The sequence below is a fragment of the Amblyomma mixtum genome, chromosome 7, assembly GCF_055824585.1.
Source record: "Amblyomma mixtum isolate Tamu chromosome 7, ASM5582458v1, whole genome shotgun sequence".
Classification (NCBI taxonomy): Eukaryota; Metazoa; Arthropoda; class Arachnida; order Ixodida; family Ixodidae; genus Amblyomma; species Amblyomma mixtum.
In genome coordinates, this window is record NC_143018.1 from 86,433,278 (window position 1) to 86,457,946 (window position 24,669).

Consider the following 24,669-nt stretch of genomic DNA (forward strand, 5'->3'; position numbering starts at 1 on the left):
GCAACGGTATCCTAAGACACCAATCGCATGATGACATCTGTTTTTTTTTTGCCTGAGAGGAATGATCACACTCGCACGAATAAAATCTAGATGTAGATAAGGGTATAAAACAATGATGACATGAGGGTGTTATGCCGAGAAAAATTACCGGACGCTGCGGCAGCGTATGATCGAGCTTTAGCTGTGTTTTATCTTTTTGTTCTGCACGAACCATTTCGATACCAACGTATACAGCATTAGAAGACAAATCGTTTGACACCACTTTGAATGTCCACGTCAAGTAGATTGATCGTAATGGACTTATGAAGATCGAATAAATTATAATTTTGGAAAGCGCAGGTCGTCGGTACGAATCCCTATATTAGGCTATGTTTTGGTTCAACTAGCACTTGTATACTCCATAACCCGCTGAATTGTTTTATACTACTCTGAATATTCTACGCCAATTAGATGGTTCACAATCTGTGTACCAATGGTACCACTTAGTGGTCCAATTCGGCTGTTTGCACACTAGGGTATTTATAAGGAAACGAAGGTATTGTAGTATATGGGCACTTGTGTGGTTACGTATTATGGCGGCCATGTTGGTAAGGTGGTACGAAAATTTTGTTTATGCAAACGCTAACCACGTTGGCCGCCATTTTTAGAACTTGACCTTGTGTTGCATACTCACACAACCTTGAGTATAACACGAGTAGTACAGCTAGTGCTCGAAAAGGCCAAATCGAAGAAAACTTTCGCTCTTCGTTAGCAATGCAGTCTATGGCGGCCACCTTGTCGGACATCCAGCGCCTCGGGGAGGCCAAGCTGGACGAAGGCGCTAGGACTTACATCTCAACGGGATCCGGTCAAGGCCAGACACTGAGAGAAAACACGCAGGCGTTCAAAAGGTCTGCTCTTCTATTCATTCACACAGACTCGGCAACTGCTAGTCCCAAACTCGAAATTCAAGTATTTGAGAAAAAAAAATAGGCTGTGGTTTAACTCTGTTTGACCTAAAGGAATGGGAAAGTGGTTGGTCTGGTTGGTTGATGGGGTTTAACTTCCCAAAGCGACTGAGGCTATGAGAGACGCCGTAGTGGAGGGCTCCGGAAATTTCGACCGCCTGGGGTTCTTTAACGTGCACTGACATCGCACAGTACACGGGCCTCTAGAATTTCTCCTCCATAGAAATTCAGCCGCCGCGGCCGGGATCGAACCCGCGTCTTTCGGGTCAGCAGCCGAGCACCATAACCACTGAGCCACCGCGGCGGTGAATGGGAAAGCACGTTGCGTCTTCCTCGCCTCCGTCTGTCTTCTTGCCCTCTCCTTAGCTTTATCCATGGCGAGAGTGTTCAGCCGAGCCGAAGCGCACCGGTATATACCCCGAGCACGGTGCAAGAATACTATTCTTACACCGTGACCCCGAGGCATCACCTCCTCTCCCGAGAGGGAGAGCAGGTGATGCCACGTTGTAGCCTGCTGCGAGTAGGGCCATCGAAAAACAACAGTGCAGTTAAGGGCGCGGTGCTGTTTGGTTACGCGAGCCCAACGCTGAAAGTACTAGTAAAAGTAAAATCATTTTAGCGACGCCCGGTGTGCAAATCCGTGTTGAAAACTAAAGTGTATCTAGGAAAGTAGATCTTTCTCAAGGCTGCCTCACTGGCGACCCCTCCGTAGTCACGAAGAAGGAGCATGGTCAAGTCGAGAGAGAGAGAGAGAAACTTTATTATAAGAGGAATTCGGGGCACACCCCAGGGTCTCCGCACGGCCACCCTACACTCATCCCAAGATTCGTTCAAGGATAAATTATGAAAGCAACTTCGCGATTTCCATGTTTTATATAAATGGAGCGATCCGAAAAGGTACAGATTATTTCCGTACGTCCACCCCAAATCCTGAGGCAACAATGACTTCCCTTCCGCCAAAGGTTTGTGCTTTGTGCCGATGTGAGCGGTATTCATATTACACTCTAGGACGTCCAATCTTGGCGTGCCCGCTGGTCGCTTATATAATGCCCATTGAGATCCAAGTAGGAGAACACTATACTCAGTGCGCCGAAACAGCCCTTGATACCGGCATTCTCCGCAGACGTCTGATGACAGCTGGCTGGCATCTGTGAAATCGAAAGCATAATCACGGTACGTAGTGTTAGAATACCGAATGAAAGACGAGTACAGGTATTCAGAGTTGAGGCGTACAGAAAACGAAACAGCAGAAAATGAAGGATGCAAACTTGAAACATCACTTAAAACACATGAGGAGATAATTCGCTGGTGCATGCTGCGCGGTGCCATCAAGGGAAGATTCCGACGCCGTAAGTCGCAAATTTCGCCCATTGTACGAAAATGGCTCGTGGGAGTAGCCAATAGCGGTATCCATTGCGTGTGCTCGACTTCAGGTCCATTTCAATGTAAGTGTTGAGTACCAGTGTAGCTTGCGTAGAAGCCCATGGGTTCAAAACATAGCGAGTTTTTTGGAGCCAGTGCCACCTTCAAAGTGAATGGCGAACAAAAAAATGACGTCATCATGAAAAAAAAAGATGCCCAGGCTTAGCTCGGTTAAGCCAAGAATGCGTTGCATATTGCGCGGTCTTTTTGCGCGAGGTATTGCTTGGCGGCACTCGATTTTCTCAGCAGCTTTTCCTCCCTGACGTCACGCGCCGGCGCAGCGCCCCTAGCGGGAGGAGCGGGAGCCAGGTGGTGGCTGCTGCCGCGCGTGACCGTGCGAGTTGGGGCCCAGCTTATCCTCCGGCTGTCGTGACGTCACGTCACGTGGTTTGGTGGCTGCCCGGCCGCGCCCAAGGGCTGAACTGAGTGATTGCAATATGCAACGCATAAAAACCAAACGTTTTGTAGTAGTCTTCGCGTTGCTCGGCGGGGAAAAATGTTCGAACAATTCGACGTTGAGCGCGTTACGAGACAAGCACAAAGAAAGATCACAGAGTGCGAGATACCAACACAATGTTTAGGTAGTCAATTGCCGTTCTGTTTTTCCTGAATACTCGCCTGGTGTGTGCCCTGAATTTCAAGGTTTTAACGCACCAACAGGCCCACCTATTGCTCTTCACCACCGTAGTGCCAAATTCTAAGAGACTTATTCTGTCTATGGGAGCTGTCGTCAGGCACTCAAGAGCAATGGGCTAAAGCAGAATTGTGTTAATCTAGCTTTGCTCACATAAAAGAATCAATGGTGCAAATATTTTTCAAACATCGCTGTTTAGTATTGGAAGTCCTAAATACACACTTTATATTCATAATAGCGACGGAACAAGAGGTTGCTGAACTAGCCCACGAGACAAGGTTTAAAACCTACACTTGCAGAACTGAGCGTGATAAGCAAGTTGCATAAATGGCATAATTATCGTAAGAGTGGTACAAATAGTGCTACAAGTTCCCAGTGCATTTCATCTTGTCTTTTTAAAATATACGTACTAGAAAATTTAAATTTGTTTTTCAGCAAAGGAATTGTCTCATATCTAGGTGGACACCGGAACTCTGCTGCAAGGGAAGGGAGGAAGGTGGGAGTGAAAGAAGAAAGAGAGAAAGAAGTGCCGTAGTCGAGAACTCCGGATTAATTTCGAACACCTCTGGATCTTTAACATGCACTGACGTCCTCATTAATAGGCTCAAAAGATATGCAGAACAAATAAAGCATACTGCGCATGCGCAAATCGCTTTGTGGGCGCCATGGCCTCATGGGGACCAATCAGCGCGTGCTCACCGGCGGTGGGCGGACTTCGGGTACTTTAGTAACGGTAAAGGTAACACGGTGTATGTTATTTTAAAGAAGTCGAATGAGGAAGCGACAGGGGGTACGGGAGAACGAGGGAATTTTAATAGTGTGTTTCAGTGGCAGTAAATGTTCAAAGAAGCCCATGCTCTAAGAGATTAGTCGGGATGGTTTCAATCAAAGAAATGACCTCACTGACAGCTTCTCGGGACTGAAAGCATTAATAGAATTACCATGTGAGCATCGAGAGTTTATGGCACGTAACATACAACACATTGATCTCTGATCTACGGTTATGAGCACTGTAAATAGGCAATATCAAGAGAAATATTATCTGAAAATTCTCCGAAAGATAGCAGAACAAGTCATGTGATGTACAAGAAATTTTTCTCTAAGCTACCCACTGTATACAAATATTTTCTTAAAAACTGTGGCCTGCAGGTTCCGCTTCAGACCGCGGATTCTTGTGGACGTGGAGGCAGTGAACACCTCGACCACGTTGCTGGGCCGCGCCGTATCCCTCCCGGTCGGATTGTCGCCGTCCGCCGCCCACAAGCTGGCGAACCCCGTAGGGGAGATCGGCACCGCGCAAGGTAAAGCTGCCAAACATGGGCTCCTTAGTCGCAGTGTTTAACTTGCGCCAAGAAAATCGTGGACAGCCTTCTTTTGAATTATTCGATCGAAGCTCTTTCCAACAGCCTACTCATGCACACTTTTAGCGGCAGTGATTGCGAGAGGAAAAACAAAAAGAACACCCTCATGCGATTACGCAGGCGCACAGTTTAATGGAGTTATGTTCTCAGTACAGCAATTGCTGAAGGTATTTAAATAATGCTGCGAGAAATTCAATCTACGGAATACGCACGTTGAAAAAGTGAAAGAGACAAGAATTAAATTTCCGAGTTCCGGCTCAGGGAATTAAGCAGATAGGTTTATCAGGTTGAAGATTAGACGGAAGGTGGGAGACATACCCAAAGCACAAGACACAAGGGCTGGCAGCGGCCGTAACGTTTGGGCGGAGTGCAGTAGATGGAGCTTCCCACCTCTCCTAAAAGAAGCGTGTATCGTGTAGGAAAATCTCGGGGTAGGTTAGTGGTAAAAGCTGGTGGGTATGAGCATGCGAGACAGAAGCATGCAACTGATGAAGATGATGTCTGGAGATTTATTTATTGGACCGATACGGCTCTTTCATAATAATGCAGATATACTTGCTCCGAAAACTCGAGAAACCTTCATGAGGCTGCTTAAGTTGACCCATGAGATGCAGCAAAGCATCCCTGTGAATGTTTTAGATTAAGGAGGATGACAACTATTTCAAGAATGAAGAACTGCAGTGCAACAAAGAAAAACCGACACAGCAGGAACAAGTTAACGCAATACATCACAAAGTACATGGGATCCATTTGCAAACAGTTACCGGGTCATGTACCCATGTATACCTCATCAGGTGTGTCTACTTGTCACTGTGTGTCTGTTTTTTTTTTTAATTTAGATCCGAACGTATCTTTGTACCACAAGTGATCTCTTAAAATTATAGGTTTGTCAAACTACAGTCAAAGAACTGCAAGATGATTTGATAGCTCATTATTTTTCAAATGAAACTAATGTACGGTCACGGAGAACCGGTCATGAAATGACAGAGCTATGACGAACAACTCTCCGTCGCACCGAGCAGCTACAAAAACATCTGAACGTGCACCTATGTTCGGGCCGTATGTCAACCGAGAAAATTGAAACTTCTTCATACGATAGGCAGACTAGTAACATTATTTATTAGCTCAGTATGTTCGCATGGAAATTAATGTACGGTCACCGAGAACCGATCCCGAAATGACAAAGCTATGACGAGCAACTGTCCGTGGCGCCATACTGCAATTCGATTGGATTGGAAAACCTTTATTGTCAGCACTGAGCCCTAGTGGGCATTATACTAGGTGGCTTCGAGCCCATGGCTCTTGGCGACCTTGTGAGCCCACTCAGTGGCCCGGACTTGCGTCAACGGGTCTGAGCTGGCCAGTATAGCCTCCCACTGCTCTAGAGAAGGGACTGGTAGTAGGTCCGCCGGTGGCGGCGCCTTTTTGCAGCTCCATCAAATGTGGTCATATCAGGCTATCTCGCCGCATTGTTTGCAAGTAGCGTTGTATTGTGTTGGATACATGTGTGCTAGTCTCGACGGGCTAAAGAAGGCTCGCGTCTCGAGCCGACGCCACGCTACCTCCTGGCTTTTGTCGAGCTTTTTGTCTGGTGGCGGATAGATCCTCCTTTCCAGTTTAAACTGATTGGTGTATTCGTGAAATGATATGAATGCATCTCTCGTGAAATTTGGGGACTCAACCCGGCTCCCTGCTCGGCTGACATAACCTCGAGCTATACTGTGAGCCAACTCGTTTCCCCTGTTCCCCAAGTGTGCCGTCACCCATATTAGTTCCACCTCTCTTTGGTCCCAGTCTTTATGTCTTAATATTCGTTCTGCCTCCTGGGAGATCATACCCCGCGCAAAATTGTTGATAGCCACCTTGGAGTCGCTAATTATTGTGACTGCTTTGGTGCTCGCCATTGCCATGGCGATAGCCGCCTCCTCCGCTGTCCCTGAGTTTTTTGTTTTGACCGAACCGGCCGTTAATGTTTCACCCGAGTCGTTCACGGCCACGACCAAAAAGGAGTCGCCTCCTTCGTATTCCACCGCGTCTACATAGGTTGTGTATTCCGAGCCTTCGAGCTTGGCTTCAAGGGCCTTTGCTCTGGCTCTCCTCCTGCCTTCGTGAAAAGCAGGGTGCATGTTTTTTGGAAGTGGTTTAATAGTGAGTAATTTTCTAACTTTGGTCTGTAATTTTGCCTGCGCGTTTCTTTCCGGAATTCTATCATGTAATCCTAGGTTGCTCAGGATCTTTCTCCCCGGGGGTGAGGTCACAAGCCTCCTTAATTGCGCAAATATATGTGCCTCGCATAGTTCCGTGGTGGTGTTGTAGATCCCCAGTTTGAGAAGTCTTTCCGTAGGAGTGCAGTGGGGCAGCCCCAATGCTGCTTTATATGCCTGCCTTATTATCCCATCTATTTTGTTCTGTTCCGCCAGCCCTAGCTTGAGGTAGGGAACGGCGTAAACTATTCTGCTTATCACGAAAGCCTGAACCATTCGGCAGAGATCTTTCTCTTTGACTCCCCGTCTTTTGTTAGCTATTCGCCTTATGTGTCTGGTTGTCATGTTAATTGTGGACTTAAGCCTGTTTATTGTCTCTGTGTTCTTTCTATTGTCCTGTATTATAAGTCCTAGGACCCTGATTTTGTCAACTCTGGCTACCGGAGTCTCATTTACCAGTACGTGAATGTCTCCTGCGTTGGTATCGCGTTTGCTAGCCCCCCGGATAACCACAAGTTCGGATTTGCTTGGCGAGCATTTTAATCCTGCCCATTCCGCGTATTCCTGGACAATATCGATCGCGTGTTGGAGATTTTGTTCTATTTCCCCATCGTTTCCTGTATGCGTCCATATTGTTATGTCATCCGCATATAGCGTATGGTTTATACCTTCGACAGTCTTCAATAGCGGCGGTAGGTTCTTCAACGCCAGGTTGAATAAGAAAGGAGAGAGCACTGAGCCCTGCGGAGTTCCCTTGTCTCCCAGCTTAATAGTTTCTGACTGGATGTCTCCTAGATTTATTTCTGCGGTTCTGCCGGTTAGAAAGTCCCTTACGTAATCGTAGGTCCGCTTTCCAGGGGCAATCTCCGCCAGATTAGTTAGTATGACCTCGTGTTTGACGTTATCGAAGGCTTTATGTAGGTCTAGGCCCAGTATAGTTTTGGCGCCCCCTTTGTTGGGCGGGTCTATGATGTCTGCTTTGAGCTGGAACATGACGTCCTGCGTGGACAACTTGCTCCTGAAGCCTAGCAACGTTTCAGGAAATACCTCCGGTTCCTCTGCGTATTCCTGGAGTCTGTTTAATATGACATGTTCCGTCAGCTTCCCCAGGCAGGACGTTAGCGATGTCGGCCTGAGGTTGCCTACTTCAAGTTTCTTCCCGGTTTCTGGAATGAAGATTACTTTGGCATGTTTCCATTGTGAAGGTAGACTACCTCGTTTCCATATCTCGTTTAGGTAATCTGTGACTGCCGTGACCGAGACTAGATCTAGGTTCCATAGCATTTTGTTGGTTACCCCATCTGCCCCCGCTGCCGACGTGGTTCTTAGTTGACTCATTGCTCTCCATACCTCCGCTATCGAGATGTCCTCATCTAGCTGTGTGTTCTCTGCTCCTTGGTAAGCTGGAGATGAACCCCTTTTGTCTGTGTTAAGGTATCTGCTCTTCAGTTCCTCTATTAGGTCCGTGGCTGTTCCCTGGTATTTGTGAATCAATCGTTTAAGCTGCCCTTGTGCCGCCGACTTTGTATGTCCTGGGTCTAGTAAGTGGCGAAGAAGATGCCACGTGTTCTTGCACCATAGCTTTCCATTCATTTCATCGCAAATTTGTCCCCAGTGTTGATGCTGAAGCTCGTTTGTGTAGTCTTCTATCTGTTTTTCGAGTGTCGATATTCTCTTCTTTAGCCTTCTATTGTGTTTCTGTTTTTTCCACCTCTTCAAGAGGCTCTCGTGGGCTTCCCACATGTGGGAAAGCCTCGAGTCTGTAATGTCATGTCCGGTGGTTGGGGTCTGTCTAGTGTGACTGTTTACGTCTCTTTTGAGTGTCTCAACCCATTGATTTAGATCCGATATCTCCCTCGGAGCGGTTCTGTCCCGGACTTTTCGGAGTGTGTCCCAGTCTGTCAGCTTCGTTTCGCGCAGCTTCCCCTTCATCGGCCTGGTTTGTGTTTCAATCTCTATGATGTAGTGATCGCTACCCAAGGTGTGTCCTGTGTCTGACCATCTTTCACCCTCGAGGTCTTTGCCTAGCGTCAAGTCTGGGGACGTGTCTACGCTGACGCTATTGCCTATCCTCGTGGGGTCTTGCGGGTTGTTTAGTAGCGTGAGCCTTAAGTTTTGGATTTCTGTCCATAGTTTGTTTCCCTTAGGGGAGGCCGTCCGATATCCCCATGCCGGATGCGGGACGTTGAAGTCCCCCGTGATTACTAATCCCTTCTTATAAGATAGTCTAATGGCTTTATGTAATAGGTCCGCCAGCCCCGTGCCCCGGTTTTTCGGTGAGTTGTATATATTCAGTATGAAGAGACTGTTGTCCCCTTTTTTGTTTAGGATTATTTCTAACATCACGTAGTCCTCGCTTGTGTTTTCGAGTGCGTGTTGTGTTGCCGTTAGATTTCTTTGCACTAGCGTGGCCGTGAACGACTTGGGTTTGTGCTCTTTTTGGACTTCTAGCGGGGTGTACGCGGCGTAGCCATTTAGTTTGACCACGCCGCTTGCCTCCTGCAGCGTGATTACGTCCGGTGTGGTTATGTTTTTTTGAATGTATGCCTGCAGGTTCCATCTTTTGGACTGGAAGCCTCTGCAGTTCCACTGCCAGATTCTAATTTGTTGGCGAGGGGGCATGATGTCCTATAGAGGCTGCTGGTGCGGTTGCAGCGAGGGGAGGGTGTTGCCGGCAACAGGGGAAGCCTGGCTTCTATGTTTGCTAGTTGTTCCAGAATTTGCTGGAAGCAATCCATGGTTCGTTCCCTGAACATGACGAATTCCGCCGTCAGATTGTCAGCACGTTCTGCTATTTTGTCTACCCTAGCGGTAAAGGCATCAATTCTAGCATCTTGAGCGTCAACCCGCTTCAATAGTGTGTTCATGTCCGACCTAACCTTGATGTGGGTTTTAGCCGATGCGTCCTCGTTAGGACTTTCTGCCGCCTTTTTGGGAGAACTGTCGTCTGTGTTTCCCCCTCTGGGTAGAGGTCTTTTCAAGGGGACTCTGGTGTCTGTATCCAATGCGTTTTGAATGTCTCCCCCTTCATATGTGTCACGCGGGTGCGCCTGACTCGCGTTTTGTGATTGTTGCAAAGGTGGGTTCTTCGACTTCGGCTGTTTTGTGTTAGCGCTAATGAGTTTCCTTAGCTCCGCCATTTGCTTCTTTATGGTGTCTAGCTCTCTGTCTCTCTTAGCGAGCTGCTCTACCAGTTCCTTCTCCCGAGCGGTTTCCCAAGAAGAGGCCTTATCTGGCCAGCTCACCTTTTTGCCCGCGCCTCTGTTCTTGCTTGAGCCTCTTCCTCTGCTCGAGCTACTTTCTCTGTCAGGACCCGAGCTGGCGCCTCCAGTCCCCGGTAATGGTGGGAAGGAGCTCGATCTGCTTCTCCCCTAGTGGCCTTGGCGGGTGCCGCTGTGGTCCCTGCTCTTCGGTCTTGGTTGTTGTCCGGAGTCAAGTTGCCCCAGGTCGTTCTTGGCTTTATAAGGTTCTTTCTTTGCCAGCCGATACTTGCAATTCCGGCTGCCGGTGTTGTGTGGCCCCCCCGCATACGATGCATTCGGGCTTGCATGTCGGCAGTTCTCGCTCCGGTGGGTCTGAATGGTCTTCGCCGCATCTGCGGCAACGCTTTAACCATGGATTATAGCACACATCCGTCCTGTGTCCCGTCTTCCTGCAGTTGTAGCAGGTCTCTACCCGCTCTCGGTACGGGTAGACGATGAACACTGATCCCCAGTAGAAGACTTGTCTGGGAAGCTTTTTCTCTCCAAAGGTGATGAGAATAGATCTCGACTTGCCAATTCTTCTGGCGTTGAGTACTACGATGTCCGGGTTGCGTTTGATGAATCCTTGACGGACTTCTTCCGGTGTTCCGATATCATAGGCGTTGTATACCACGCCCTTAATTGCGTCGTCGGGAGCCGCGACGTAGGGTGCCATGGCGAGGGTCTTCTCCCCGATAACTATCGTCTTTATCCCCGCGTAGCAAGAAAAGTGAATTGATAGTGACTCACCGGGACGAGAGTGCGGGCAAGCGCTTCGTCTCGTTATCTAGTTGTTCCCGAACGTTCGCTTATGATCCCGTATGATCCCGCTTGTTACCGTACCTGCATAAAGCCGCTAAGAAATTTTATAGCACAGCTCTTAAGCACCGCTCGTTGGTAAAACCGAGTCGCCGCCGTTGGTGTAACTGGGCCAAGCAATGAAGAAATAAATTGATTAAAATAAACATCGCCGCGACTGGGGTTCGGGCCCGCGGCGCAGCGAACTAATCAGCTTCGCTGGCCACTGCATGAGAGCACGAGGCTACCGCCGCGGCCCATCACGCCTCGTATTAAACTGCAACACAATCTCGCGCTGTGCATTGCACAGCGTCGTCGTCTTCAACTAATACTACTGTAGAACCAATATCTTCACCAGGCGTACCGACGACCCAGCAAAGCAAAACATGGGCCTACAGAGCCTTAGGAACTGATACAGCTGAGCTCCGATTTCGCTTTGGGGAGAGCTGCAGTCATCCTTATAATTTCTTGTCACTGCATTGTTATCTCATGTGCGGCTGCTTATGACAGCATGTGATGGAAATACACACGTATTGATTTCGATTGATTTATGGGTGTCCTCTCCATGGAACGTACTACAAAAAGCCCGAGTGATTTCGTTTGAGGATATTTTCTGACTCGTGCCGAAAGTTGCGAAGCCCGATGTTAAACGCAGACACAGAAAATAAAAAAATCTCTACCTCTCCCGTAACCGAGAGTAGAGTAAGCATGAAATGTTTACGGGCATAACACGAAGCGTACGCGGACACGACGAGACGCAGGCCTGACAAGAATGTACTACATGCAACGCGTTCGAAACTGTCTAAAGTACGTAGAGGCGAAAGCGTTTTCCGCACCACTTTGCCTATGTGACTCTGGTGACGTTACCACTAAATTACGTCACACATAATTGATGACGAAGTAATGACAAATTACTTATTAGTAACGAATTAGTGACTAATTACTGATTAATAACTAATTAATTAACTGCTAATTGATGACTTAAGCTTCGCCTTTAGGAGTGGAACGCGACAGCGTGTTGTAGCGCTGCCAGGCAGTCCACGGAACGCCACCACCCGTTCGGCGTGATGCCTTGAACTCTGAACGCGACGCTTTTTGAGGAAAGGAAATTACGCAGTAATTCTCCGTCATCTCGGTGGATATAGGAAGGGAGGAAAGCCACCACCCGTTCGGCGCGATGCCTTGCCCTTTGAACGCAAGGCTTTTTGAGGAAAAGAAATGACGCAGTAATTCCCTGTCATCTCGGTGGACACCCGAACCGCACCGTAAAGGAAGGAGGAACGCCACCACCCGTTCGACATGATGCCTTGCCCTTTGAACGCAACGCTTTTTGAGGAAAAGAAATGACGCAGTAATTCCCTGTCATCTCGGTGGACACCCGAACCGCACCGTAAAGGAAGGAGGAACGCCACCACCCGTTCGACATGATGCCTTGCCCTTTGAACGCAAGGCTTTTTGAGGAAAAGAAATGACGCAGTAATTCCCTGTCATCTCGGTGGACACCCGAACCGCACCGTAAAGGAAGGAGGAACGCCACCACCCGTTCGACATGATGTGTTGCCCTTTGAACGCAACGCTTTTTGAGGAAAAGAAATGGCGCAGTAGTTCTCTGTCATCTCGGTGGACACCCGAACCACACCGTAAAGGAAGGAGGAACGCCACCACCCGTTCGACATGATGCCTTGCTCTTTGAACGCAACGCTTTTTGAGGAAAAGAAATGACGCAGTAATTCCCTGTCATCTCGGTGGACACCCGAACCGCACCGTAAAGGAAGGAGGAACGCCACCACCCGTTCGACATGATGCCTTGCCCTTTGAACGCAACGCTTTTTGAGGAAAAGAAATGGCGCAGTAGTTCTCTGTCATCTCGGTGGACACCCGAACCACACCGTAAAGGAAGGAGGAACGCCACCACCCGTTCGACATGATGCCTTGCCCTTTGAACGCAACGCTTTTTGAGGAAAAGAAATGACGCAGTAATTCCCTGTCATCTCGGTGGACACCCGAACCGCACCGTAAAGGAAGGAGGAACGCCACCACCCGTTCGACATGATGCCTTGCCCTTTGAACGCAACGCTTTTTGAGGAAAAGAAATGGCGCAGTAGTTCTCTGTCATCTCGGTGGACACCCGAACCACACCGTAAAGGAAGGAGGAACGCCACCACCCGTTCGACATGATGCCTTGCCCTTTGAACGCAACGCTTTTTGAGGAAAAGAAATGGCGCAGTAGTTCTCTGTCATCTCGGTGGACACCCGAACCACACCGTAAAGGAAGGAGGAACGCCACCACCCGTTCGACATGATGCCTTGCCCTTTGAACGCAACGCTTTTTGAGGAAAAGAAATGACGCAGTAATTCCCTGTCATCTCGGTGGACACCCGAACCGCACCGTAAAGGAAGGAGGAACGCCACCACCCGTTCGACATGATGCCTTGCCCTTTGAACGCAACGCTTTTTGAGGAAAAGAAATGGCGCAGTAGTTCTCTGTCATCTCGGTGGACACCCGAACCACACCGTAAAGGAAGGAGGAACGCCCCCACCCGTTCGACATGATGCCTTGCCCTTTGAATGCAACGCTTTTTGAGGAAAAGAAATGACGCAGTAATTCCCTGTCATCTCGGTGGACACCCGAACCGCACCGTAAAGGAAGGAGGAACGCCACCACCCGTTCGACATGATGCCTTGCCCTTTGAACGCAAGGCTTTTTGAGGAAAAGAAATGACGCAGTAATTCCCTGTCATCTCGGTGGACACCCGAACCGCACCGTAAAGGAAGGAGGAACGCCACCACCCGTTCGACATGATGCCTTGCCCTTTGAACGCAATGCTTTTTGAGGAAAAGAAATGGCGCAGTAGTTCTCTGTCATCTCGGTGGACACCAAAACCACACCGTAAAGGAAGGAGGAACGCCACCACCCGTTCGACATGATGCCTTGCCCTTTGAACGCAACGCTTTTTGAGGAAAAGAAATGGCGCAGTAGTTCTCTGTCATCTCGGTGGACACCCGAACCGCACCGTAAAGGAAGGAGGAACGCCACCACCCGTTCGACATGATGCCTTGCCCTTTGAACGCAACGCTTTTTGAGGAAAAGAAATGGCGCAGTAGTTCTCTGTCATCTCGGTGGACACCCGAACCGCACCGTAAAAGAAGGAGGAACGCCACCACCCGTTCGACATGATGCCTTGCCCTTTGAACGCAACGCTTTTTGAGGAAAGGAAATGGCGCAGTAGTTCTCTGTCATCTCGGTGGACACCCGAACCGCACCGTAAAGGAAGGAGGAACGCCACCACCCGTTCGACATGATGCCTTGCCCTTTGAACGCAACGCTTTTTGAGGAAAAGAAATGGCGCAGTAGTTCTCTGTCATCTCGGTGGACACCCGAACCGCACCGTAAAGGAAGGAGGAACGCCACCACCCGTTCGGCGCGAAGCTACCGGCGCCTGTATGCCGGTCCTGTAGGAGAGCTTAGAGAGTCTCGTTAAATCTCGTACGGTGCCCGGATGCTCTCGTTTCAGTGCCCGGATGAGGGGAATTCAGTGCCCGGATGTCGGCTCTCTGTCTCGGCGTGACGTCACCACACTGCCGACAACGGGAGCTAAATTTCTCTAAGCGGCCTTCTCTCAAAGCCCCTAACAGATCACGTATGACAACGAAGTGTATTGTGGCATCTATGTGCTTTTTGTACGCGTTATTAGAAATCGGAAATTATAATTCCGTGCATTATCAAATGCACAGCTCGACTGATCTCTTGATAAACATTGAGAAGACACTGGCAGCAGTTATTTTTTGTGACTCGTTTGGAGAGCAACCGGCGCTTGTATGCCGGTCCCGTAGGAGGGCTTAGAGAGTCTCGTTGAATCTCGATCAGTCTCGTACGGTACCCGGATGTTTTCGTTTCAGAGCCCGGATGACTGGAATTCAATGCCCGGATGAGTGGGTTTCAGTGCCCGGATGATGGCTCTCGGTCTCGGCGTGACGTCACCACACTGCCGACAACGGGCGCTAAAAGCATTTCATGCTTAAAAAAACAGAGCAGCTCTGGTGCAGTGGGTGCTGCCTCCGGTGGTTTTGGGTGCATTAAAATGAAAGAGTGAGTTAAGATACACTGAGAGGCTGGCGTTGCGTGATAGCAGTTAGATAATTATTATTGAAAACAGAGCAGTGATAAGCCACAAATTGCGTAAAAGCATTTAAAAAGTACATATGACACCACCACTTCTGGATTCCTCCAAATAAGCCTGGCCACGATTGGTTCACCGCTTTCTCGTGTTGGGCTATTTCGACAGCAATGTGCAGCTTCCGTCGAGGAACCCAGCGATAAGTCCTCGTAAAATTAACCAGCATACCAAGGAATAAAGACAAACGAATATACGCCAGCCGAAGGGGCAGCACCGACAAAATTTATTTTCGTCTGCAGCTCCAGGAGAATGTAATATTATTCTCACCCACGACAAACGGATAAGCGTTGTGCACGTTTCTTGTTCGTCGCCGCATTATTGCAAATATTCTAAGGATCTTTTCGAAGCGACAAGCAAACAACAAAATGCACTCGGATGGGGCATATTCATAAGAGCATTCACTACTTCGGGATTTGTCCAATTTACTTTCTCTCATCACTTGTCGACGAGCTTGTGGACGAACAAACGGACATCCACAAGCTGAAGTTTTTTTTTTTCCTGGCATGTTCTTCCATTTCACGATTCTTACCTGCCTAGAACGGGAAGGCCTTGAAGCCGCAATACAGAAGCAGTTTCTGCATCAGAACACGTTTTGCACTCTTATTCTTGAACTGCTGAACTGCGAGCAAAACGCGAAAAGAAGTCCAGCAGAAAGTAGCTCTTCAGTCCTTCGCTGTGCTATCTACTATCTCACTAAAAAAAAAAAGGCACGAAAGAGCTTCCAAATACAATGGTACAATAATTCGTCGATCTCTAAGAGCACATTGTCGGCGAGTCACCCTAAAAGTGCAATAAAACACTGCAGAAGAATACGTCCCTGATTTCTCTTGACTCGGAAATGGGCCTACGACAAATCGTTCCGCTCGCTTGCTGTGTGGTTTTAATCGACGAAACTACTATCCTGTTGACGTCCACATGTGTGTGGAACATCGATTCATCGATGACTAAACGCCCACCACCGGTGGATCACACATAAACATAGCAAACACGGGAGCCTTGAAGCTTGGTACGGAATGCGATCGAGCCGATTTACCAGTTATAGTTGGCAGGCGTCAGGTCACGTGACGCAGGCTTAGCATGCTCACTAAGACTGGCCGGAGAGTAACTGTACGACGATGTTGTGAGAACGATGTCGACGAAAGTAAATTTCGCGGCAGATCTGAATGCGAAAATATTTAGGCAATTTCATTTGCGGTTTTCTCAGGAACACGGCCACAATTATTCCAAGAAAAAAAAAACACGTTGAAGGGTGTATTGGAGGAACACTGTTTCGATATTTCTAAGTTTGCTGTTTCCCTTTAGTGTTCCTTTCAAGACACAAACCAAGTTCCGTCGCCGCGGTGGCTGAGTGGTTATGGCGTTTGGCTGCTGACCCAAAAGACGCGGGTTCGATCCCGGCCGCGGTGGTCGAATTTCGGTGGAGGTGAAACTCTAGGGGATCGTGTACTGTATGATGTCAGTGCAGGTTAAGAACCCTAGCTCGTCGAAATTTCCGGAGCCCTTCACTACGGCGTCCCTCATAGCCTTAGTCGCTTTGAGACGTTAAACAACAATCATAAACCAAACCATAAACCAAGCAAACCAAGTTCCAATATGTTGTCAAACCAAACATACAGTGCTGTAATTCAGGGGGCTGAAAGCGTCTAGCACACGTCGCCAACTCAAATGGGGCGTTTAACAGTTTACGCTCATAGCAGCGAACTACAGCCGCAAAATTCCTAGCAATAAAAAAACAAACGAACTCACCGCAGCGACAGTATATAATGCTGTTATCATGACAAAGAATTACCCTGCTCCCATCTTGTGCTGGTATTGATATGAGGTTTAAGTGGCAAATTGCAGCCACAAATTTCTAAGCGGTATAAACTTTACTAATCGCAGCGACAATATAGGCTTTCCTTGCCATGACTAAGAAATAACCTTACTCTCATGGTGGTTGCATGTAGAAAAAATGTCACGACACAGGTGCTAGAACGTTGCAATTTTTATCGCTAATATTGGAGTGGACGGAGCTAAACATAAGCCTATCTACGGCGGCGTAGAGGCAAGAAAGCTGTAAGATGAAGTTCTCTCTATGGAGCCCTTCCTTGTTAAATTTTGGGGTTTTTCTTTATATTTTCTAAAATATTGTGACGAAGAAAAAGAAGTTGGGAGTGGCGTAGGATGGAGCGCTTTAGAGTCTTTACAGTCCGGTCAGGCGTTAAAAGTAAGACTCCTTCGAGCTGGTGGAATGAAGACTGAGAAAAAGCCTATCGCCAAAGGAAAGCCGCATGGAAGAGTCTAGCGCATAACCATTGACCAAAGGACTGGATAAATTGCAAATTCTTTGCAGCTACTTTTAAAAGAACAATATCTACGGCTAAGGATGATCACAATGCCAGTCTGCACACCTATTTGTCTAACCCAGTCAACCGGAAGTCTCTCTATAGATTCATGAAACGTACTAATGTGCTGCCCTCCTCTCGTATCTCTCAGTCCACAGTATTGCCACCTCGGGATGGAAAAGATCGACTAGAGTCCATAGCTCACGGCCTTTCTGTGCGCTTTTGTGCTCATACTACCTTTCCACCAACCCCGTTTCATTTGGGTAGAGACTTCACTAAGGTATCTATATCTGAGTTAGTGTCGGTAGTTAATTGCCTACAATCTGCTGCCCTGGGATTTACGGAGTAACAGTTGGAACGCTGAAAATACTAATGCAACACTTTGCCCCGTACCTCTTGCAGATTGTGAACTGGTCTTTGGAAAAAGCCTGGGTTCCACAACATTGGAAAACAGCGAAAATTATTTTATTGTTGAAAGAACAGGGGAAGGGTTTTGATCTGGACAATATTCGGCCGATTGCTCTCACATTAAATCTCGTTGAGCTTGTAGAACGGGTAGTCTTCAGCCGCCTCACGAGTCATATTCTGAGTCTTCAAGGATTTAGCGAGGCTCAGGTTGGTTTCCGCCGGGGGTATTCCATTTGGACCGCGCACATACACTTGGAGAGCCGTATTGAAGTTGCTATGAGGCAAAATGAGGTATCAGCTCTGGTTACTTTAGATATTGCAAAGGCTTATGACCGCGTTGAACACAGCATTTTGCTTCATAAACTAGCTAATGTACAACCTCCTTTGTGCCTCTTCGCGTTGATAACAGAGTTCTTAAGGAATATAGCATTCTCTTGCTCTAAGAGTACGTTAACTTCTAACACATACGCCCAGTCTAGAGGTGTCCCACAAGGCTCCGTTCTTTCACCGTTATTGTTTAACATACTAATGCGTGATATCCCTATTCACCCAGCCGTCAAAGTTTATGTGTATGCGGATGATATTGCTTTTTTCGCTTCTGTCAAAAACATTCATATCCTGCATTGATTGCTGTAAGAGTGTTTAAATGCTCTGGAAGTATGGCTAGACAGTCTGAAGTTAACTTTAAATGTCAACAAGTGTGCCATCCTTGTTTTCCCACAGGCAACGCCTCTTTACATCTCTCTGTCGTATCACTCTATCCTGATCCCGCAAGTTGATTTAACACAATACTTGGGTATAATATATGACCCGCATTTAGACTGGCACCCTCACATTAGAAGCATTGAGCTTAAGGGTGAGCGTGCCCTTGGCCGGTTGGTGAGGATCAGCAACGAAAAATTCGGTATGCGACGGGACACTCTACTCCTTCTTTATAAGACCCATGTACGGCAAATACTTGAATTCGACTCCGTTCTCTTTTCTTGGTGCCCAAAGTACAAGCGTGAAGCCCTGTTTGTTATGGAACGACGTGCTCTGCGCCTTTGCTTAGGTCTGCCTAAAACAGTTGCTAATGCTGTGTTGTACTTGGAAGCGCGGATACCTGATCTCCATTCGGGGTTTGAGCTTATCACTGTGCGGACATTTTTAAGGTCTTTGGAGCCTGTTCCTGGATCGGCTGACCCTATATTTACAACGAACCCAACTCTCTTATGGGCTCGGTTTAAGCTCCATCAAGTGCTGCTCACTAAATCCCTGCTGTGAAATATTTCTGTATCAATAATATCTTCAGTGCTAGGTAATCACAGGCGGGCTGATACGGCAGTTTTCTTTCATAACACCCTCCCTAGGAATACTAAGAAGCCGCCCGCTAATGTGTTAAATGGGCTTATTGAGGAGTACCTGGACAATTTTCCTATCCATATTGTCGTTTATACAGATGCCTCCCAGCAAAATGAAAAGGCAGCGATTGGCATTTACTCAAAGGCTCCTGACTGGAGCTACTCATTTCGGGCCCCTGACTATACCCCTATTTTTGTCGCTGAGTTTCTGGCCATTGAGTTGGCTTTAATAAGGATTCCCTGCAGTATCACTCGGGTTATTATAGTCGGAGACAACCTTTCCGTTTTGACAGCGCTCGAAAACTCGACGGATACTCCTATGAGCCGTTCCGTTCAATTATTTATTCCTCCACATAATACAGAAGTACGCATTCACTGGGTCCCTGGGCACTGTGGCATTGTTTCTAATGAGAGGGCTGATTTTTTAGCAGAGTCTGCCCTGGATGGACCTATTGTCCCGTTCGTCCCAAATACTGTCTACTAGACTCTAGCACGCTTTCAGAGCATCCAGCATCTACTCCTTGAACCATGAGCCTCTTCTTGCTGCAGCGGATTTTCAACACTTGGCATTTCGTGGAGCGTGCGGATGTGCAGTTCGAGGCAACGTGAGGTGCCATGACCTTTGCGCTGCAGAATACCGCGGCTAAATTTTATTTATTCCGATCGGGGCTCTCTATAACCAACCTTTGTGAGTCCTGTGGCGAAATTGAGTCCTTAGAACACTTTTTCCTCTCCTGCCGGCGGTTCGCTGCTCCCCGTAGAATTTACTGGGAGATCCCCCTCGCTCGACTCGGGCTTCCTCTATCTACTCCGAGTCTCATATCCGTCAGGGCAAGCGCCAAGGGATATATCCTGAAACCAGTGTGCGATTATATTCACGATTATATAATTCCGTCTGGTAGATTCCTCTGGTAGAGTGTGAAGTCACTACTTTTCCTTTTCCGTATTTTTTGTTTTGGACAAATTCTAGCTCTACGGCCAAAAATTAACAAAATACTCCATTCCTTGTACATGTGTGCGTTTGTATCCGCTATGCACCCTGGCCAATCCCCCGCCGTGGGTATGTGCGATTGAGCCTGAGGACATCATCATCATCATCATGGAGCGCTCGCGCTAGGCCAGCGGCCATTAAATAATCTCTTGTCCATAGCTCATTGCGCCTCATTCTTCAGTTGGCCGTCACATACCATTTGATGTGAGGTGCTGGGTAATCATCGGCATCCTGGTCCTGAAGCTACGGCGTCCTTTGTCTGCAGTGGCCATCGGCCATGTGCAGGGCAGCAAACCGATTATTCTTCCGGTTAACCTCCCTGCCTTTCCTTCTCCTCCTCTCCTGTCCCCAACCTGCCAGACCAGAAGTAACTTTGCCGCTCACCCCAGCCCCGACCCCCGCCTCGACCATAAGACACGAAGAAATGACGACGCTGCCGCGACCAAAAACTATGACCCCACCGATGCGATACGCTGCCCAGATGTAACCACACGGACCCCCTGCTCGTGACTTTTGGTGTGTCCAAGGGCCTCGACTGTAGGCTCCAGCTCACCTGTGCCGTGGAAGCTTCGCGGAACAGGAATCATTCGCCCATCTCCTTCATCGCGGAGGCCACCACCTAACCACTTTTTGCCTACTGTTCAACCCTCCTGTGAAGTCGATCACCGTCTCGCGCGTCTCTTCGCCACCGAGAGAGAGAGAGAGAAAACTTTATTACAACAGGAATTCGGGGCACGCCCCAGGGTCCCCGCACGACCCCACTCCACTCAAGTGTTCATGTTCCTGAGGTCCATAACACTGGCAGCCCGGCCGATGGCGATGGTCTGCACGGCCGGGTCCTCCGAGCGCAGCAGGGTCTCCCAGTACTCCCAGGTCTTCAGGTTCTCTAGGTCCCGCGGTGGAGGGTCCGCCGGGCAGAGGGAAAGGATGTAGAGGGAAGAAGCGAAGGGTTCTGGGCATAGGGCGCATGCCGGAGTAGGGAAGGAGAATGATAGTGGGCTAGGGTAAGGGGCGCGGGGAGAGTTTGTGTCTGTAATTTGCGCCAGAGTGTTGCGTGTCTGTTATCTAGGGAGGGCTGGGGCGGAGGGTAGAGCTGGCATGAGGCTCTGTATACCTGGGTCAGCTCACTGAATGAGTGCATGCGCTCCTTCGTGAATTCCGCATCCGAGGCCACCTCAGTCCGGTTTAAATAACCTCGGGCTAAAAGGTTGGCGGCCTCGTTTCCGGGATTCCCGGAGTGCGCAGGCACCCATATCAGCTCCACATGGCGGGGCGGGGGGGCATCGGGCGAGTCCAGTATGCCAAAAGCAGGGACATGGATTCGGCCTCGAGAAAAATTTAGAATCGCAGTTTTTGAATCACTGAAAATGTACCGGGCTTTCGTGCGGGTGATTGCGAGTGCAATGGCGGCTTCCTCTGCAGCCTCTGGGGAGGTGCTGGGAGGGAGAGGTAGTGTGATGAGGGCAGATAAAGAGGAGTCCACCACAGCTGCTGTCGCTTCATCACCCGTGCAGGCAGCGTCCACCCATACGGCGTCCGGCTCGGAGCCGTACGCTCGATGGAGTGCCTTCGCACGGGAGGGGCGCTGTGAGCGCGCGGAGCGAGAGGACGTCAGTGCATCGGCTCCGCCAAGTTTTGGCTAGAGCCACGGATCTTCGACCGAAACCCCGTCAACACAGCCGCGGCTGGCTTCCCGAAGACGACAGCTACCTGTGCATACCTCTCGCACACAGGTGGGGCAAAATTTAGGCCATTTAGGGCCGATCTTCACTTGGGTATCGTGGCGGCGGCGCTAGGCCTAACGTCTACGCCGGCGCCCGGCCGTGAGTGAGTCGCCCACCCGCGGCAAGATGGCTTCGCCAAGCTTACAACGTGGCTACGACCCGGACGCCATGGCCTGGTCCGAGGTTCCAGCAAATCCAGCGCCTGATAGCCCGGACTCTGCGCCCATCGAGAACTTGAAGTTATTCAAGCTAGTGGAACGCCGCTCCCGCAAGCGGAACGCTAACTCCAAGAAAGCGGACGCCACGTCGCCAGGCCGCTCAACACGGCACAGCGCTACTGCGCGCGCTGCAGCGCTTCACGGTGGGCCCCAGGGACCTGCTTGGAAACCAAAGCGGCTTCCGCGGCTTCATCCCGAAGACATCGTTATCATCCTGAAGCCCCGGGTGACCGTCGCTCTGAAGGATGTCTTTCAACATGGTGAGCTGGGAGCAGCGTTCGCGGCCTACCTGGGCGCCAAGGCCGCAGCATCGCTCAGCCTGCTCCCCACATGGGAGCAAAACCTGATCGTGGCAGGCACCCGAGAGCCGCACGTCGCAGACAAGCTATTGCGGGACTTCGAACTAACAACACCGAAAGGCCAGCTCTCTATGTACGGCCAGTTGAAGCTCACTGGTGACGTGTGCCGCGGCGTCATCACCGTGGCCAAGCACGAGACCAGTGAGTCTCTGCAAAACAAAATCCAGTGGCGTGCTGGAGAGCTTGCCGATATCCGCAAGCTTGGAAAATCAGACGTCGCGGCGCTCACCTTTGTGGGCAAAGTGGTGCCGCGATACGTTCATTACAACTCAGAAGTCAACCTTGTGCGTGCCTATAAGAAAACGGTCCCGGCCTGCGTGCGGTGCGGTACCGTGGGACACCGAGCGGACACATGCCCCTGCCCGGATCAAAAGTGTGGCCTTTGTGGCAGTGCGGTGTCGACCGTCGACGGGGTGGAGACACCGCATGAGTGCACTCCGTCCTGTGCAGTCTGTGGGCAAGCCCACGCCACCACCTCCCGGGAATGCACGGGGAAATTCAGGCAGCTCAAGGTGCCCGGCCGCAAGGCTAGGCGCTCCGAGTTCCCTGGAAAACAGCGACCTGGCCGGCAGCCCAGTCATCCCAATTCAGGTGCCGGTGGCGGAACGCCGCGTGGGGCTGACGGCATCGACAACAAAACGTCATCATCATCATCCTCGGTGAAGTCACCGCCCGGGAACAAGACTACGCCCCCACCGCCACCGCCCAGCGGCAGGGACGCTGGCCACTTCCCTGCGCTCAAGACAAATGGCGCTGCCGGCGCCCGGGCATCAGCGTCTCAACACGGCAAACAACAGGTGAGCAGCTGGGCTGAGATCGCCTCCTCCTCCTCCCATTCCCCCGCCTCCCCAGTTACCGTCTCCGCACTCGACGCGGAATACAAAAAACAGATCGACGTGCTCCGGGCACAGAATGAGCTTTTGCTCAACAAAATTCAAAATTTAGAATCAAAATTGGCGTCCGCCGCTCCGAGCCCGCAGAACTCGGACGCAATGGAGAGCGACGCGGAGATCTCGCCTGCCCTCGTGACAGCCATCTCCGCGATGGAGGAGCGCTTAACCTCTAAATTACGATCTATGATCGAGACCGCCATGGACCAAATCTTTACCAAGGTCAAATCTGCCGTGCCCGCGGTAGTATCAAAACACATCTTGGACAACCCCCGCCTCCTCCGTCGGACGGGGCCCATTAGGGACGTATCCCGTCCTTCAAAATTCAACCGTCTGATTATTTATTCGGACAATGAGGACAGCTGCCCCGCTCCTTCCATCATCACCCCCTTGATGGCGCAAGTAGCTTGCTCTGAGGCAGCCAATCCCTCCTCCTCCCCCCCAAGAATTTTAAATCATGGCGAGACACCTTAATCAAAGGAGTTCCGCCATCTCCAATTCGGCCATGTCAGCTTCAATAACACAGTGGAACTGTAGAGGCTTTAAGGACCGCACTAAGCGGGCCAATTTCCGCCTCTACCTTGAAACTTTCGGGTCCTTACCAGCCGTGGTTGCCCTCCAAGAGCCAGGCCTGGGCGCCACAATTTCAAATTACACGACGTTCCAACAGGACCCCGCGTCTTGTCTTCTCGTTCACAAAGACTACACAGCCAACCTAGTGGATCTCGACCTCAAGCTCGAGTATTCCTATGTAATGGTGACTATCCTACCACTCCGCCGCAGGGACCCGCCGTTGCATATACTCAACGTGTACTGCGCTCCCAAACTCAAGCGAGTGACTTTTGCGGACCTCTTTAGCCGCGCGCTAAGAGTAGCGGGCCGCGATCCCCTGCTGATTGTGGGCGACTTTAATGCTCCCAGTCAGCTGTGGGGGTATCGCAAGGAGGAGTCGCGCGGACGTAGGCTGGCGGAGCTTGCGTCCACGTTGGGCCTCACCCTCCACACGGACCCCGTCCACCCAACACGGCTAGGAAACTCCGTGACACGGGATACGTGCCCGGACTTAACCTTCACTCGCAACATACAACACGCAGACTGGCTCAACACCGAGGAGACCCTCGGTAGCGACCACTGCATCATTAACACTACACTACGCACACGCCCTCTCAAGCGTCCTAGAACACAAGCCCGTATCCCAGATTGGACGAAATTCAGGCAAAATTTTAACTCACTTGATAATACACCCATTTCCGCGCAAGGCTACACAGCATGGTCCCAACAGCTGCTGGCACACCTTTCCTCGCACGAAACACACATCCAGCTCTCAGAGGCGGTCACGGACGTGGATAACCACCTTCTACACCTCTGGGAAGCCCGTCGCAGCCTCGTCCGCCGTTGGCGACGCCAGAAACACAATAGAAAGCTTAAAGCTCGAATTGCCGAGCTTACCCAGAAAGCGGCAGAGTACGCGGCCCAACTCGCCGACTCCAACTGGGTAGATAGATGCAACACGGCCGCGCGACAAATGTCCAGCCGAAACACGTGGCGTCTCTTTCGAGCCCTAATCGACCCAACCCAAACACGAACCGAATCACAAAAACATTTGCAGCGAGCCATGCACGCTTTTCC

General features: G+C 49.9%; 1 protein-coding gene across 1 annotated transcript in view; it reads left to right on the top strand.

Annotated features, from left to right (window-relative positions):
• The first annotated feature begins 753 nt into the window (after window positions 1-753).
• The window catches only part of LOC149336715 (uncharacterized), a 68,352-nt gene continuing 44,436 nt past the window's right edge, over window positions 754-24,669 (top strand). Inside the window, exons 1-2 of the mRNA XM_089554220.1 lie at window positions 754-890; window positions 4,153-4,304. Of these exons, the coding sequence (XP_089410346.1) occupies window positions 754-890; window positions 4,153-4,304 (289 nt within the window). The remainder of the gene's footprint in view (window positions 891-4,152; window positions 4,305-24,669) is intronic.